Raw genomic sequence first — 15,565 nt, 5'->3', positions numbered from 1 at the left:
CTACTCCACCTTTGACAGGGATATTTCTTATCTCCCACGATATCTGAGATCATCCTCAGTAAGTCAAACTGAACCTGTAGTTCAGATAATCAATACTTGAGATGGGTTCATATTTATCTGAACCGTCAAGGCATCTTATAATTGTTTCATCATTTGGGTGCACAAAAAACGCCACTGACTGTCGACTCTGATGCTTCCTCAGTTCTGCCTCAGGAATCAGAACACGGTGTTTCTGAAAATAAGAAACAAAATTGACTTTGCTGCTTAAGGAAGAACTTCTGACTGACATTCAGCCTATAGGACGGCAGAGATGAAGTGAGACTGGAGGTGAAAACCTTGGGACATGAAGCAGTCAGCAGTGTTGTTTGGCCTGGGGAATAATGCAGTCAGCAGTGTTGTTTGGCCTGGGGAATAATGCAGTCAGCAGTGTAACATGGCTTGGGCCATAATGCAGTCAGCAGTGTTGTTTGGCCTTGGGAATAATGCAGTCAGCAGTGTTGTTTGGCCTTGGGAATAATGCAGTCAGCAGTGTTGTTTGGCCTGGGGAATAATGCAGTCAGCAGTGTAACATGGCTTGGGCCATAATGCAGTCAGCAGTGTAACATGGCTTGGGCCATAATGAAGTCAGCAGTGTAACATGGCTTGGGCCATAATGCAGTCAGCAGTGTAACATGGCCTGGGGAATAATGCAGTCAGCAGTGTAACATGGCCTGGGGAATAATGCAGTCAGCAGTGTTACTTATGCGAGTGAGTGACTGAGTGATTGAGTGATAGTTTAACACTGCATCAGCAAACTTGTATCTATTCGCTGTAAGTATTGTCAAGTCATGTGACATGTCATCATCATACAACATCATGGCTTAAGTGAGTGACGGTCTTTGTGTATGTTGCTTAATAATGCAGTCAGCAATATTCCAGCCACATCACAGCAACAAGGAAACAGCGGAGTCTGGACCAGGCCCACCAGTGCAGCCACACAGCATGAGCAACAATCCATGAAGGTATGATGAGATGCCCGGTCACACAGTGTTACCACCCCAGTCCTGAAGCATACAGCAGACATGTGCAACTGACAACCTTTTCTGTGATAACTTTGCCCACCTCTCATGACTGGCCATTTCGAGTCAATCATTTACCCAGCTTATGGAGCTAATGACACTGAACCTTAGGAACCTAAGAGTCCTGGTTTCAAAACTCTGTTCATACTTCATCAGGTTCCTACAAGAGTGTTTCTATCAAAGTACAGTATGCTCACTGTGGCTTTAAGCTTGTCTGCCGTCCATCGCTGCATTAGGTCACCAATGTTGACAACGATGGCGCCAGGGACAGGCTGGGCCGGAACATATACGTCGTCAGTATTCATCACCTGAAACATGTCATACCCAGCCATGTCATCAGTATTCATCACCTGAAACATGTCATACCACATACATGCCATCAGTAGTCATATCACATACAATAAATCTGTGTTTATCACCTGAAGCACATTATACCACACACACTGAATCTGTTTCCATAACCTCAACATGCTGAAACATCTTAGACATACACACACTGAATCTGTGTTCATTACCTGAAGCATGTTATAACACACACTGAATCTGTGTTCATCACCTGAAGCATGTTATACCACACACACTGAATCTGTGTTCATCATCTGAAGCATGTTATAACACACACACTGAATCTGTGTTCATCACCTGAAGCATGTTATAACACACACTGAATCTGTGTTCATCACCTGAAACATGTTATACCACACACACTGAATTTTGTGTTCATCACCTGAAACATGTTATACCACACACACTGAATCTGTGTTCATCACCTGAAGCATGTTATAACACACACTGAATCTGTGTTCATCACCTGAAACATGTTATACCACACACACTGAATTTTGTGTTCATCACCTGAAACATGTTATACCACACACACTGAATCTGTGTTCATCACCTGAAGCATGTTATACCACACACACTGAATCTGTGTTCATCACCTGAAACATGTTATAACACACACACTGAATTTTGTGTTCATCACCTGAAACATGTTATACCACACACACTGAATCTGTGTTCATCCCCTGAAACATGTTATACGACACACAATGAATCTGCGTTCATCACCTGAAGCATGTTATAACACACACACTGGATCTGTGTTCATCACCTGAAGCATGTTATAACACACACACTGAATCTGTGTTCATCCCCTGAAACATGTTATACCACACACACTGAATCTGTGTTCATCACCTTAAGCATGTTATAACACACACACTGAATCTGTGTTCATCACCTGAAGCATGTTATAACACACACACTGAATCTGTGTTCATACATAGGTTGCTGAGGACCAATTCTAACCCAGACTCCCTAAGGACAGAGTGAGTGAGCAAGTGGGTGGGTGGATTGGTGGATGACTGAGGGTATCCATGCATGAGTGTGGTTTGGTTTAGTGTGCTTGCGTGTATGCGTGTGTTTTATTCAACGCTGCTTTGAACTGAATATCAGTTCTATTCCAGCAATCAGTTTCATTATGGTGTTGACAAACCAGAAACACATTCAGGATAATTTCTTAAATGGAACACACACTTGGTTGTCAAGCCCCAAGGTCTTTGCCCAGTTGAGGTAATATTTGATGAACACCTACCTCCAAGCCCCCAATACCATCTTGGAACAACAGAGTGACTGTACCATAGTCGGAGTGTTCACCACAGCGTACCTGGCCAGGCTTAACAGCTGTAACAGCACAAGTGTATCGAAACTCAACTGTAGATAAACTGATTGCCTGACTGGCAGCACTGAGCAGAAAATTAGGTGAAACTTAATGTGGCAAAACTATCAACCTTTGCATGATTCCATATTCAATTTCTCACGTTTTTAATCCATATGTATGGAAATGTGATGTTGGAAGAAAATACAATTTGCTGTGGCAGATTTGAGGAAGTCGATGTGATGGAGCAAAACAGGGTTTACTAGCTGAGGTATCTTCGTGTTCATGACATTGTTTATAGATCTGCTAACCCTAAATTTGAGGAAACTGGAAAATATATAATTCTAGTTTTAGGCAAAAAAAAAAAATAGTCTTGGTCCTCAAACACCACCCGCATCATCACAAAGTTCACTGCACGTTTCATTTTTATTTGCATCTTATTAAAGACAAAACAATCCTTAAATATTTAAAAGTCCAACGGTAGACAAATACTGTATTCCAGTATTTGACTCATCAAGGAATACATTTATGTAGGGCGGCACCAGGTACATAAAATGTATTCCTTGATGAGTAAAATACTGGATGAGTAAAATACTGGAAAACAGTATTTGACTCATCAAGGAATACATTCATGTAGGGAGGCCCTTTCCAACAACTGTTTATTTGGTTACACAACTGTTTATTTGGTTACACAACTGTTTATTTGGTTACACAACTGTTTATTTGTTTTGAACAACCCAAAAAACTATTAAAAAAACTATGAAAAAAACACCGCCTGCCCACACCATATTTTCAGCCATTGCCTGAGAACCAATTTTTTACAGCTTTTGTTATTATGGAGGCGTACTGTAATCACACTTGTGAAAAAACGTCACAAACTAATTCCCTGCCTGTCATAGGCTCAGAGTATGAGGAGAAGCCATGATGATTACCAGAGCTACACTTGGACTCCGAGCCAGTGTGTGACTGTTCTCATGTAAGTGCTATAATTATTCACATATTTCACTTGAATATTAACAAATTTCAAGGGTCTAAACTTTGTTTAAATTTTATTTTTTTAAATAATCAAAAAAGAAGGTCTCACATCCAGACAAAGGGGGGTAGTAGAGGCTTCTGAGTGTGGTGGCGCAGCCCTTCTTGCCTATCAGGTTGTGACACTCACGCAGGAAATTCTTATCCTGAAACATGGGGAGAATTTAAATTCTTATCCTGAAACATGGGGAAAATATGTATCTGTGATCATGAAACATGTGGAAAAACCGAATTATATCCTCATGAAACACAGACATGGCATGGCACATACACACCTCCAGTTTACATGGCACATACACAACTCAAGTTTACATGGCACATACACACCTCCAGTTGGAAACCAATGGACAACTTGTCAGTACAAACATGGCACATACACACCTCCAGTTTACATGACACATACACACCTCCAGTTTACATGACACATACACACCTCCAGTTTACATGGCACATACACACCTCCAGTTTACATGACACATACACACCTCCAGTTTACATGGCACATACACACCTCCAGGTTACATGGCACATACACACCTCCAGTTTACATGACACATACACACCTCCAGTTTACATGGCACATACACACCTCCAGGTTACATGGCACATACACACCTCCAGTTTACATGGCACATACATACCTCTATTTTACATGACACATACACACCTCCAGTTTACATGGCACATACACACCTCCAGTTTACATGGCACATACACACCTCCAGTTGGAGACCAATGGACAACATGTCAGTACATACATGACACATACACACCTCCAGTTTACATGACACATACACACCTCCAGCTGGAGACCAATGGACAACATGTCCAGAACTCGCATGGTCAACTGCTTACACTCATTGAAGAAGGTGAAAAAGGTTGACCTGAAGGTATCTGATGGCCAGGACTGAAACATTAAAACACACCTCCTGAAACATTGAAGCATTTATTCTCTGACACATTGAAACATGGCCCATGAAATATTGAAACATTAGCCAATGAATCATTAACATACAGCCTATGATACACTGAAACATACCGTCTGATAGACTGAAACACACCCTCTGATACACTGAAACATACCGTCTGATAGACTGAAACATACCCTCTGATACACTGAAACCTACCCTCTGATACACTGAAACCTACCCTCTGTTACACTGAAACCTACCCTCTGATACACTGAAACATACCCTCTGATAGACTGAGACATACCGTCTAATACACTGAAACATACCCTCTGATAGACTGAAACATACCGTCTGATAGACTGAAACATACCCTCTGATACACTGAAACATACCCTCTGATACACTGAAACATACCGTCTGATAGACTGAAACATACCGTCTGATACACTGAAACACACCCTCTGATACACTGAAAAATACCCTCTGATACACTGAAACATACCCTCTGATACACTGAAACATACCCTCTGATACACTGAAACATACCCTCTGTTAGACTGAAACATGCCCTCTGATACGCAGAAACATTCCCTCTGGTGCACTGTGGCCCAGTCGTCGAACATGTCCAAGGCGCCACAATTTATTGTGCAGAGGTGCGACCCAGGCAAGAAACCCATGATCCTACGTTTGAATCCCAGGTTTACCCTGACATTGTCTCTAATTGTCATTGTCTCTAGGTGTTTCAGCACCATACCGTGTTTTGTGGGTTTAAACATAGAGGTAAACATCGAACACCTCATCACTTTTCCCAGACATCAAGCTGGCACACCATGCTGTAACTATGCAGTGTTCAAAATAATTTTAAAACCCAACAAGACAGTTGGGCAGGTGATCTATAAGTGTTGCCTGCTCATCTTCAAAAATACCTGCCTGCGTTAAGGCATCATAAATATTAAAAAATCACAAAAACTAAGAGACAAATCATGTCTTGATTCAGCAGAAATAATGCAAACAATTACTTGAGAATCTACAAGGAGTTATAATAATACTGAATACAAAAGTAGTCTTAAAATCATCTGCCCACAGTTGGAGGAAAATTTCATGCAGCCTGAAGACGGTCGGGTAGCCTAGTGGGTAAAGCATTCGCTCGTCACGCCGAAGACCCGGGTTCGATTCCCGATATGGATACAATGTGGGAAGCCAATTTCTGGTGTCCCCCGCCGTGATATTGCTGGAAAGCAACGTAGAATCATACTCACTCACTCACTCATGCAGCCTGACACAATAGTTACCAGCCACAGGCAGGCAGAGGGGCAGTTATTTCTGACAATGTAAGCATGTTACTAAAATCTTATGCAAAGCAGCACAAATCAAACTCACTGTCTCAATCATTCACATTGAAGCATGCCAACCCACCCCTCCCCACGACACACTGAAACTTCAGTCAATCAAAGATCCAGTAACTTGAAGCTTCTTGTGCTAGAAATATACATTACATGAATGTTCACTTTAAACAGACCCATCATGAACATGTATCCTCACCCCATCCTCATGTGGTGAAAAGTTGAAAGCTTCTTTCAGGTCCCCTGCCGGTCTGTCTGGGTTCAGCCTGTAAATAATACCACTATTTGTTTTTTGTTTGTTTGTTTGTTTGTTTAATGCAGCACTTACAATATTCCAGCTATATGACTACGGTCTGTAAATAATCGAGTCTGGACCAGACAATCCAGTGATTGATATCATGAGCACCGATCCACGCAATTGGGACCATGAGCATTGGTCTATGCAATTGGAATATGATGACACACATAAACCAGGTCAGTGAGCCTGACAACACGATTCTGTTAGTTGCCTCTTACGACAAGCACAGTCACTTCTTTATACGGCAAGCTTTGGTTAGTGAAGATCTATTCTACCCCGGATCTCCATGGCTATCTAGCACCATGTACACAGTGAAGGTAGAGTGTAGGTAATAATCAACAGCTTCACCAGTAACCTGAGTAGTGGCTGGCTGGCTCAACATGTCAGACTGCTACAAGAGACACCTGACACCTTTGAATTCAACATTTCTGATTGGAGATACCACAAACATGTGTCATCCAACATCAGCGAACTAGGTCAGAGTATATTTGGGATCCTGTCTCCACATACAATACGGTCATTTAGGAGATAAACTGAAATTTGATGAAGTCCCAATGGATTGTAGATTACAGATACCGCTTATTTTAATTTGGAACCGAGTGCTTTATTTCCTAGTATTTTCAATATTTCTTTGTGTGTAAATGACAAAATATGCTGTCTGTGAAGTTAATAATGTGGATATCAAATCAACAGACACAAGCACTTACAAATATCCTAACACAGCTCACACTAGCATACAGACAGAATCAATAGACGCAGTTCTCACAGACATACAAACACAACTCACACAAACATACAGACAGACAGAATCAACAGACACAAGCACTCACAGACATACAAACACAACTCACAAAAACATACAGACAGAATCAATAGACACTAACACTCACAGACATACAAACACAACACACGCAAACATACAGACAGACAGAATCAACAGACACAAGCACTCACAGACATACAAACACAACACACGCAAACATACAGACAGACAGAATCAATAGACACAATTCTCACAGACATACAAACACAACTCACACAAACATACAGACAGAATCAACAGACACTAGCACTCACAGACATACAAACACAACACACGCAAACATACAGACAGACAGAATCAATAGACACAATTCTCACAGACATACAAACACAACTCACACAAACATACAGACAGAATCAACAGACACTAGCACTCACAGACATACAAACACAGCTCACACAAGCATACAGACAGACAGAATCAACAGACACTAGCACTCACAGACATACAAACACATCTCACACAAACATACAGACAGAATCAACAGACACAAGCACTCACAGACATACAAACACAACACACACAAACATACAGACAGAATCAACACACAAGCACTCAGACATACAAACACAGCTCACACAAACATACAGAATCAACAGACACAAGCACTCACAGACATACAAACACAGCTCACACAAACATACAGACAGAATCAACAGACACAAGCACTCAGACATACAAACATAACACACACAAACGTACAGACAGAATCAACAGACACAAGTTCTCACAGACATACAAACACAACACACACAAACATACAGACAGAATCAACAGACACAACTCACACAAACATCCAAACACAACACACACTAACATACAGACAGAATCAACAGACACAAGTTCTCACAAACATACAAACACACGCAAACATACAAACACAGCTCACACAAACATACAGACAGAATCAACAGACGCAAGCACTCACAGACATACAAACACAACACACACAAACATACAGACTGAATCAACAGACGCAAGCACTCACAGACATACAAACACAGCTCACACAAACATACAGACAGAATCAACAGACGCAAGCACTCACAGATATACAAACACAACACACACAAACATACAGACAGAATCAACAGACGCAAGCACACACAGATATACAAACACAACACACACAAACATACATACAGACAGAATCAACAGACACAAGCACTTACAGATATACAAACACAACTCACACAAACATACATACAGACAGAATCAACAGACGCAAGCACTCACAGATATACAAACACAACACACACAAACATACAGACAGAATCAACAGACACAAGCACTCACAGATATACAAACACAACTCACACAAACATACATACAGACAGAATCAATAGACGCAAGCACTCACAGACATACAAACACAACACACGCAAACATACAGACAGACAGAATCAACAGACACTAGCACTCACAGACATACAAACACAACACACACAAACATACAGACAGACAGAATCAATAGACACAAGCACTAACAGACATACAAACACAGCTCACACAAACATAAAGAGAGAATTAACAGACGCAAGCACTCACAGACATACAAACACAACACACACAAACTTACATACAGACAGAATCAACAGACACAACTCACACACATACAAACACAACTCACACAAACATACAAACACAACTTACACTAACATACAGACAGAATCAACAGACAAAACTAACACAAACATACACAGACACATTCACTGAACATGCTGAACCCTTGCTAAAACCACCACAAACCTCTCAACATGTCCAGGTGAACAAATATCCAAACTTTGCAACAAGAAACTGATGCTGAGAGGTAATCATTGTCTGATATGCCAGGCCACACTGATGAAGTCCCATGTCGGTTCACTGAGACTGAGATCCGTTACCCATGCACCAATATTGCATAAGCAGATCAATGAGCTGTGGTCTTATAAGGTCACTGGTTGACACCTACATAAACTTATGTCTGCATTCCGTAAGTTACTGTCATGAGCATGTTGAAACTTGCCTTGCCTGCAGAACATATTGGAGAAAGTCGCAAAATGCATCTCATTCACTCACCAGACTAAATGAAGCAAAACACAAGTGTATATGCGTTTCCTGTTCAGCCCATTCAAAAATAGGTTATGTAGCTCGTTATAAATATTAAAAAATTACCCTTTGTTCTGTATAAAAAAGGGCAATTTGCACTATATCAATTAACGCCTGTTCATAAATTCCAGTTAAGTGTCGAAATTGAAGATAACACTAGGTTTATCCACAGTTTATAAAAAAACTACCTTTTGTTCTGTTTCAAACATGGCAATTTCCACTATATTAATCAATGCCTGCTCATAAATTCCAGGAAAGTGTCGACATTGAAGTTAACGATAGGTTTATCCACAGTGAAACTCAACAAATGTACACCAGTGGCAGCCTGTTGAATAAGATCCGGGTCACAACTGACCTTCAGCAACCCCTTGTTGTACATGATCGGGTATCAGGCTCAGTCACATGGCTGATGCATGTCATTGTATCCCCATTGTGTATATCCATGCTCATGATGTCAATCACTGGATTGTCTGGTCCAGACTCGATTATTTACAGATCGCCGTCATATAGCTGGAACATTCCTAAGTGCGGCGTTAAACAACAAACAAACAAATAAAAATAAACATACACCAGTGGCAACAAAACACGGAAAAGCCATCTTGAGAAAAAAACGTTATGGTGTCTGGTACTCCAAATTAGGGTTAGGAAGCTGGAAACACGCAAATTTGTAGTTTTGCCTAGGGGCCAACCATATCATATTCTGGTGTGGGTGCCTAGGATTCTATCGAAATAAATATACTGTTCCCGAAAATGTTTAAAAGAAAAATTAATAAAAGAATATCACATGGTCAGTCACTAAGGCATTATTTGTTGTCATACTTACTTTTCTACCTCCAAACCGACCCATCCATGATTGCCAACACTTTTGTCTCGAGCACATGTTTCTTTCACTTCCAGTGGTTGAGTAAAAAAGTTTTTAGATGATTGGAACATATCATCAATCTGAAAGTTGAGTGAGAGAGTGAGTGAGTGAGTGAGTGAGGTTTCACAATGCTTATTCCAGCAATATCACGGCAAGGGACACCAGGAATGAGCTTCCCACATTGTAACCCATGTGAGGAATCAGGACCTTTGGTTTGACGAGAGAACGCTTTAACCACAAGACTGAGACAAACATTTAGAGACTGGAAATGATTGATACACTGGGGAATACGGAACCAGCCCCGTCTATCAACTAATTTGAGTGAGTGAGTGTGGTTTTACGCCACTTTTAGCAATATTCCAGCAATATCACTGCAGGGGACACCAGAAATGGGCTTCACACATTGTAACCCATGTGGAGAATCTAACCTAGGTCTTAGGTGTGACGAGCGAACACTTTAACCACTAGGATATTCCTCGCCTATCAACTAATTTGAACCAAAACTTTTGCATATAGGAAGTGATTACCCACCAGGTCAGAAATAACCTAATTCATAAAAGTTGTATGTGAACTTGTGCAAATATCACTTCATCATGTTCATGTGCACCAGTGTATTGTTTACGTCATCCTGACAGCATTGTTGACGTCCTTAAACGTTATAGTGACGTAAAGTGGGAACGACGTCACACTAACAACATATTAGCCGAAGACAGTTGATGTCATTCAACAATTGTGGTTTTCTAAGATGGTGGTTGTGATCAGTACATTTTTCTTAAACATCTCAAAAGGAATATGAAATACTCGGTAATATAAAAATCATGACACTCCCATAGTCATATTAATTTGATGAAACTTGTGTAAGAATTCAAGCATACCCTCAGGAAATACAAGAATTCTGACACTTGTTTCATAAAATTAGTATGACACACATGCTCATATAATAATGTCTATTTTTTTAAAGCCAATATGATGCTGTATACCAAGTCTAGTGATGTAAACATGACTACTTTAGGACTAGGGCTGGGACGGGTAACTCGGTTACTCGGGTCAGCTGGGTACTGAGTAGGACCTGGGTATCCCCATATTATGGGTTTTCAGACGCTTAAGAAACATTCATAGTTTTCTTTCTAATCACATTAACAACTGAAACACATCTCATACACTTTTAGAAGACAACTTTCTCTTTAAAACAAGTCATCATCTGAGTATTTACAATGTCTGTGTAATGCTACACCCCTGTAATAGCACAAGTAATCTCGATAAACATGGCTGTCCAAAAGTGTATGATGTCCGAAAACCTATGATCCAAAGATACCCACAGGACTACCCGAACCCGTGGTTAGTCAAGTAATATATTGTTTAATGACAAAAATTAACCAAAACTCTATGGTTACGCAACAAGTCACTTATGTTCACATTTCTTCCTGACAATGCTCCTATTCCTTCTGAATTTTACATGTTTGAATAAAGATAAAACTTCAGTCTTCAGTTAAAGATAAAACTTTTCAGTGTATGCATAACCTATCGTTGTATACATGAATTCATGATTGTACCTAATTACATTTCGCCAGGGCTACGGTCAAACATTTCCCAATCACACAGTTTGTGCTGATCTCTTTAGGCCTATAGCGGGTACCAGGGTAGGGTCAAGGCATAGTGGGGTGGGTACCCGATAATATATTTGGACTCGTCCCAGCCCTATTTAAGACGGAATGTTACCAAACACTTTAGTAAGCAGTTCTTATCTAGTAATCTTGACTTCTGACCTAATAAAATTATTTATTGTCCTCTTCATTGACATGGTCCGAAAGTGTTTTGTGTGGTGGCTGGGCACAAGAACTCATTAGGGACAATTTGTAAGTAAATTAAATATATTCATCAACAAAATAAATGCGAATACCATACATGTTGGTTTATATATTAGCCAGGGAGTGAGTTGCGTTAAACGCCGCTTTTAACATTATTCCAGTTATATCACAGCGTCTCAGCTTAATGTGGGAGGAAAGCCTGATATGTGATGCAGGTTTCAGCCGTTTACCACTTCGGTGAAACCCATGAGCATGGGCATGGCCCTGACAAACCTAGAAACATAATTGGGGCAAACCAGGATTTGAACCCGCAATCATAGGCCAAGGGACACAAATCTGCACAGTGAATTGCAGCGCCTTAGACGACTGGGCCACCCGTGCCCCCGGTTAATATATACAGAATCACTCCATTTAAGAGATATTAGATTGGTTTGGTGCACAAACGAACATACTGTCATGTCGTATGAACCGACATTCATGAATGCATCACATGACGTCATAGATCCATGACTCAAAATGCACCATTTATCACGTGCAGGATTATCATGTATAGTAGGGGTCTCATGATACAGGTACCATATGATACGTATCTCGATTTTGAGGTCAAGATACGATATGTATCTTGATACAGAAATACCGACCTTTTATGCGTACATTTGGAAGCAAACTTTTTAATTACATATCACATTCACAATTATGTGTTTGAAACACTATCAGTAGATTATTTTGTAATATAATAATACTGAGAAAAGGTTGATTCTGTTTATTCAAACAATTTTTTAGTGTCAGACACTAACAAGTTTTCGTATGTGTCAAATTCAGAATATATGATGACATTTTGATTCGAAAAGAAAAATCTATCAATATGTGAACAAATGTATACCGATTTCAATAAAATTTTGTATCGATATAAATTTACATGTATATCGTATCGGGAGAATTATCTACCGATGCATCGGTACAATCGGTGAATCGGGACATCCCTAATGTATAGAGCATGGAAATCACATGCAGTTAACTTATTGTGAAAACACAATACACTTTGAAGTTTTAAGTAGCTTTACTCAATTTAAGCTGAAACTGTATTTAAGAGGCCTAACATGCTCCTGTCAGATCACAATTATTCACAATGGCCTTTCGATGCGTTGCATGCGAGAAGAATGTAAGAAAACAACAACATGCTGTATCATGTGATAACTGTGACCATGTAAATAAACCATATATATTACTACAAAAATCGTTCTTATCATTATTAAAAATAGAGGTGCCGTTTTCGCCCGACATATAGTAACCGTTTTCGCCAAATGCAATGCTGTTTTCGCCAGAGAGATCGGTGACGTTTTGCTGAGGTGCCCGTTTTAGCCTGCACCCTTCTCAACATACTATACTTCTTTCTATGTTTCTATGGTTCGCATTTCTTTTGGTGGTCAGTATATGTACCACCTCGGCCATGACTGGTCGATCGCTAGCAGAGAGACGGACAACATCCCACACAACTAAAGGATGTTCATGCACAGAACAATATTGTAAAACTTGCTGTATCAGAGCGCACATTTTCGTAAACTAAATATTATGCTCAACCTTACGTGAGTGCATGACTTACTTTGCTCTGTTCAATACCATGATTAATCAGGTAAACAAATCCAATAGTGCTGAGAGCACTGCATATCTCCGTAGCTGTATCTTCTAAAACTTCTCTTTTCACTGAACCTGGATTAGCGACATGCAACCCGTACGTTCCGAAGTCCACGATGGGAATAACAGCATCTGTCATCTTGACAACCTGGACCTCCGCTGTCTGCTCTTGATCTCTGTGCGCGGTGTCATATGTGCGTGGAGACGGAGCCCAGCCGTAAAAACTGATTGGGCCTGCCTCGTGTGGGTACTCCGTGTCGTGTGCATCGCCTAATCCAAGACATGTATACAGTTTTTAGATAGTTCGTATATTATCTATAATTAAAGGAAATTGTGTAAGCATGTATTATTCACAGCAACATAAATGGGTTTGTTTTTTTGTCCGTATTATTCATTGGCCCTCTTGTGACCACAGGAACTCGTTATTGGTCTGTAAATAATTGGTCAGTAAATAAAAATATATGCCCCCAATCTATCATCCAAAACTGGCCTCCACAGGAGATATCGCTTGGGCGATATCGCTGCAATGAAACAGGAGATATCGCTTGGGCGATATCGCTGCAATGAAATTGTATCACAAACCTTTGCAGACAATTGTGACGTCATTGGTTACCACGAAGAAAGATGGGGAATGGGTTTTTTTTACAACCTGTCAATTTGGGAGATGTCCAGTATTGATAATATGTTCATTGACTCCACAATATCAAGACGAAGCCCTGTAAGAAGGACCTCATCCCTTCTATGCACCCGTGTACCTTAATTAAGGTGTAACTGATGGTAGGAAAGACTGCGTGTGTCTACATGTCATTGCCACACAGGGCTTGTCAAACTGAGAACAATAAATCCTCATTTATCCGAGAGTGGGACATCGGCCCATATATATATATACAGGGATATGGTCCACAGTAACATCTGTACACCATAATAACTTTTTGAATTACAGAAATACAAGCCGATATCATGAATACTATATATTAAACTTAGTTGACTTTAATATATTAAACATATTCAATGATGGCATAGTTACATGTTTTAAAGCATATACTTTTGTCTTTCGTCCGAGTATACTGTGCAGACACGCATGAGCTTATACTCATCCTCATGTGAATGCCGCTTTTAGCAATATTCCAGCAATATCAGAACACCAGAAATGGGTTTCACTTATTGTACCAATGTGGGGAATCGAACCCGGGCCTTCGGCGTGACGAGCAAACGATTTAACCAATACGCTACACCTCTCCCTCACCCCCTCATCCTCAATGTAACCCGATATATAATATGGACATAATCTCTCATTTCTGACAATGCCTTCGTTTTTTACCCGTTTCAATTCGTAAATTATGATAAATTTGATGTAATTTTGAAACCATAAAAATGTTGAAAACCAATGGGTCACCTTGATACCGTGTTTCGGACATAGTCCAGGACCAGTATCTCTTGTGCTGGTCAGATAGAGTTAGGCAAACACACTTAAGACGTTAAAACCTTGATCTGTATGTACGGTCATGTCAGCACGTACCAGTTATATAACCGTGGCATACACGCATTTGGCCAGCAATTCTTCTTCATACTAAATCTCATTTGTAAACACCTTTATCACCAATGCCTCGGTCAAACTAAATTATGCAATTCTGTCGAGATACCGTTACTAATGTTCACAATAACAATTTTATAAACTGACGTCCAAAAGAAACTTTACCAGAGTTTGAAATCACTCTTGCTCAAAAACATCAAAACATACATGCATGAAGTAAAGTGTATTGACAAGATCAATATATCAACATGATCAACACTGAAAATGACAATCATACCACGACCGAGAATGACGTCAGAGCGCCCCAAAGTTGGGTGTGGTACAAAACTCGAGCTTTCAGAATCGTTGACAATAGGCAGAGTACATAAACAATCGCTCACGTTCAATAACAAGTCATTAGTAGCGTGTGTGACCACCAAATGCCTCAATACACGCAAAAACTCTTCGACGCACAGAAAAAGTCAGTCGTCTGATGAGGTCACGTTGGATTTGACGCCATTCTTCTTGGAGAGC

At 40.2% G+C, this 15,565-nt stretch overlaps 1 protein-coding gene across 2 annotated transcripts; it reads right to left on the bottom strand.

Moving 5' to 3' along the window:
* Positions 1–37: 37 nt before the first annotated feature.
* On the bottom strand, positions 38–13,657 carry LOC139475074 (uncharacterized). 2 transcript variants are annotated; one of them, XM_071258304.1, is made up of 8 exons: positions 13,487–13,657; positions 10,037–10,155; positions 6,204–6,270; positions 4,550–4,657; positions 3,803–3,896; positions 2,656–2,744; positions 1,256–1,408; positions 38–232 (listed from the first exon to the last, which is right to left on the bottom strand). In XM_071258304.1, the coding sequence occupies exons 1-8, from the start codon at positions 13,655–13,657 to the stop codon at positions 56–58; spliced, it is 978 nt and encodes a 325-aa protein (XP_071114405.1). In that variant the 3' UTR covers positions 38–55. The 2 variants fall into 2 exon arrangements, with proteins under 2 accessions (XP_071114405.1, XP_071114406.1); XM_071258305.1 differs by having other exon boundaries at positions 1,256–1,366.
* Positions 13,658–15,565: the final 1,908 nt, after the last annotated feature.

The sequence above is a fragment of the Haliotis cracherodii genome, unplaced genomic scaffold, assembly GCF_022045235.1.
Source record: "Haliotis cracherodii isolate W230 unplaced genomic scaffold, xgHalCrac1.p SCAF_3, whole genome shotgun sequence".
In the NCBI taxonomy this organism is placed as follows: Eukaryota; Metazoa; Mollusca; class Gastropoda; order Lepetellida; family Haliotidae; genus Haliotis; species Haliotis cracherodii.
This window is presented reverse-complemented; position numbering and strand designations above follow the sequence as displayed.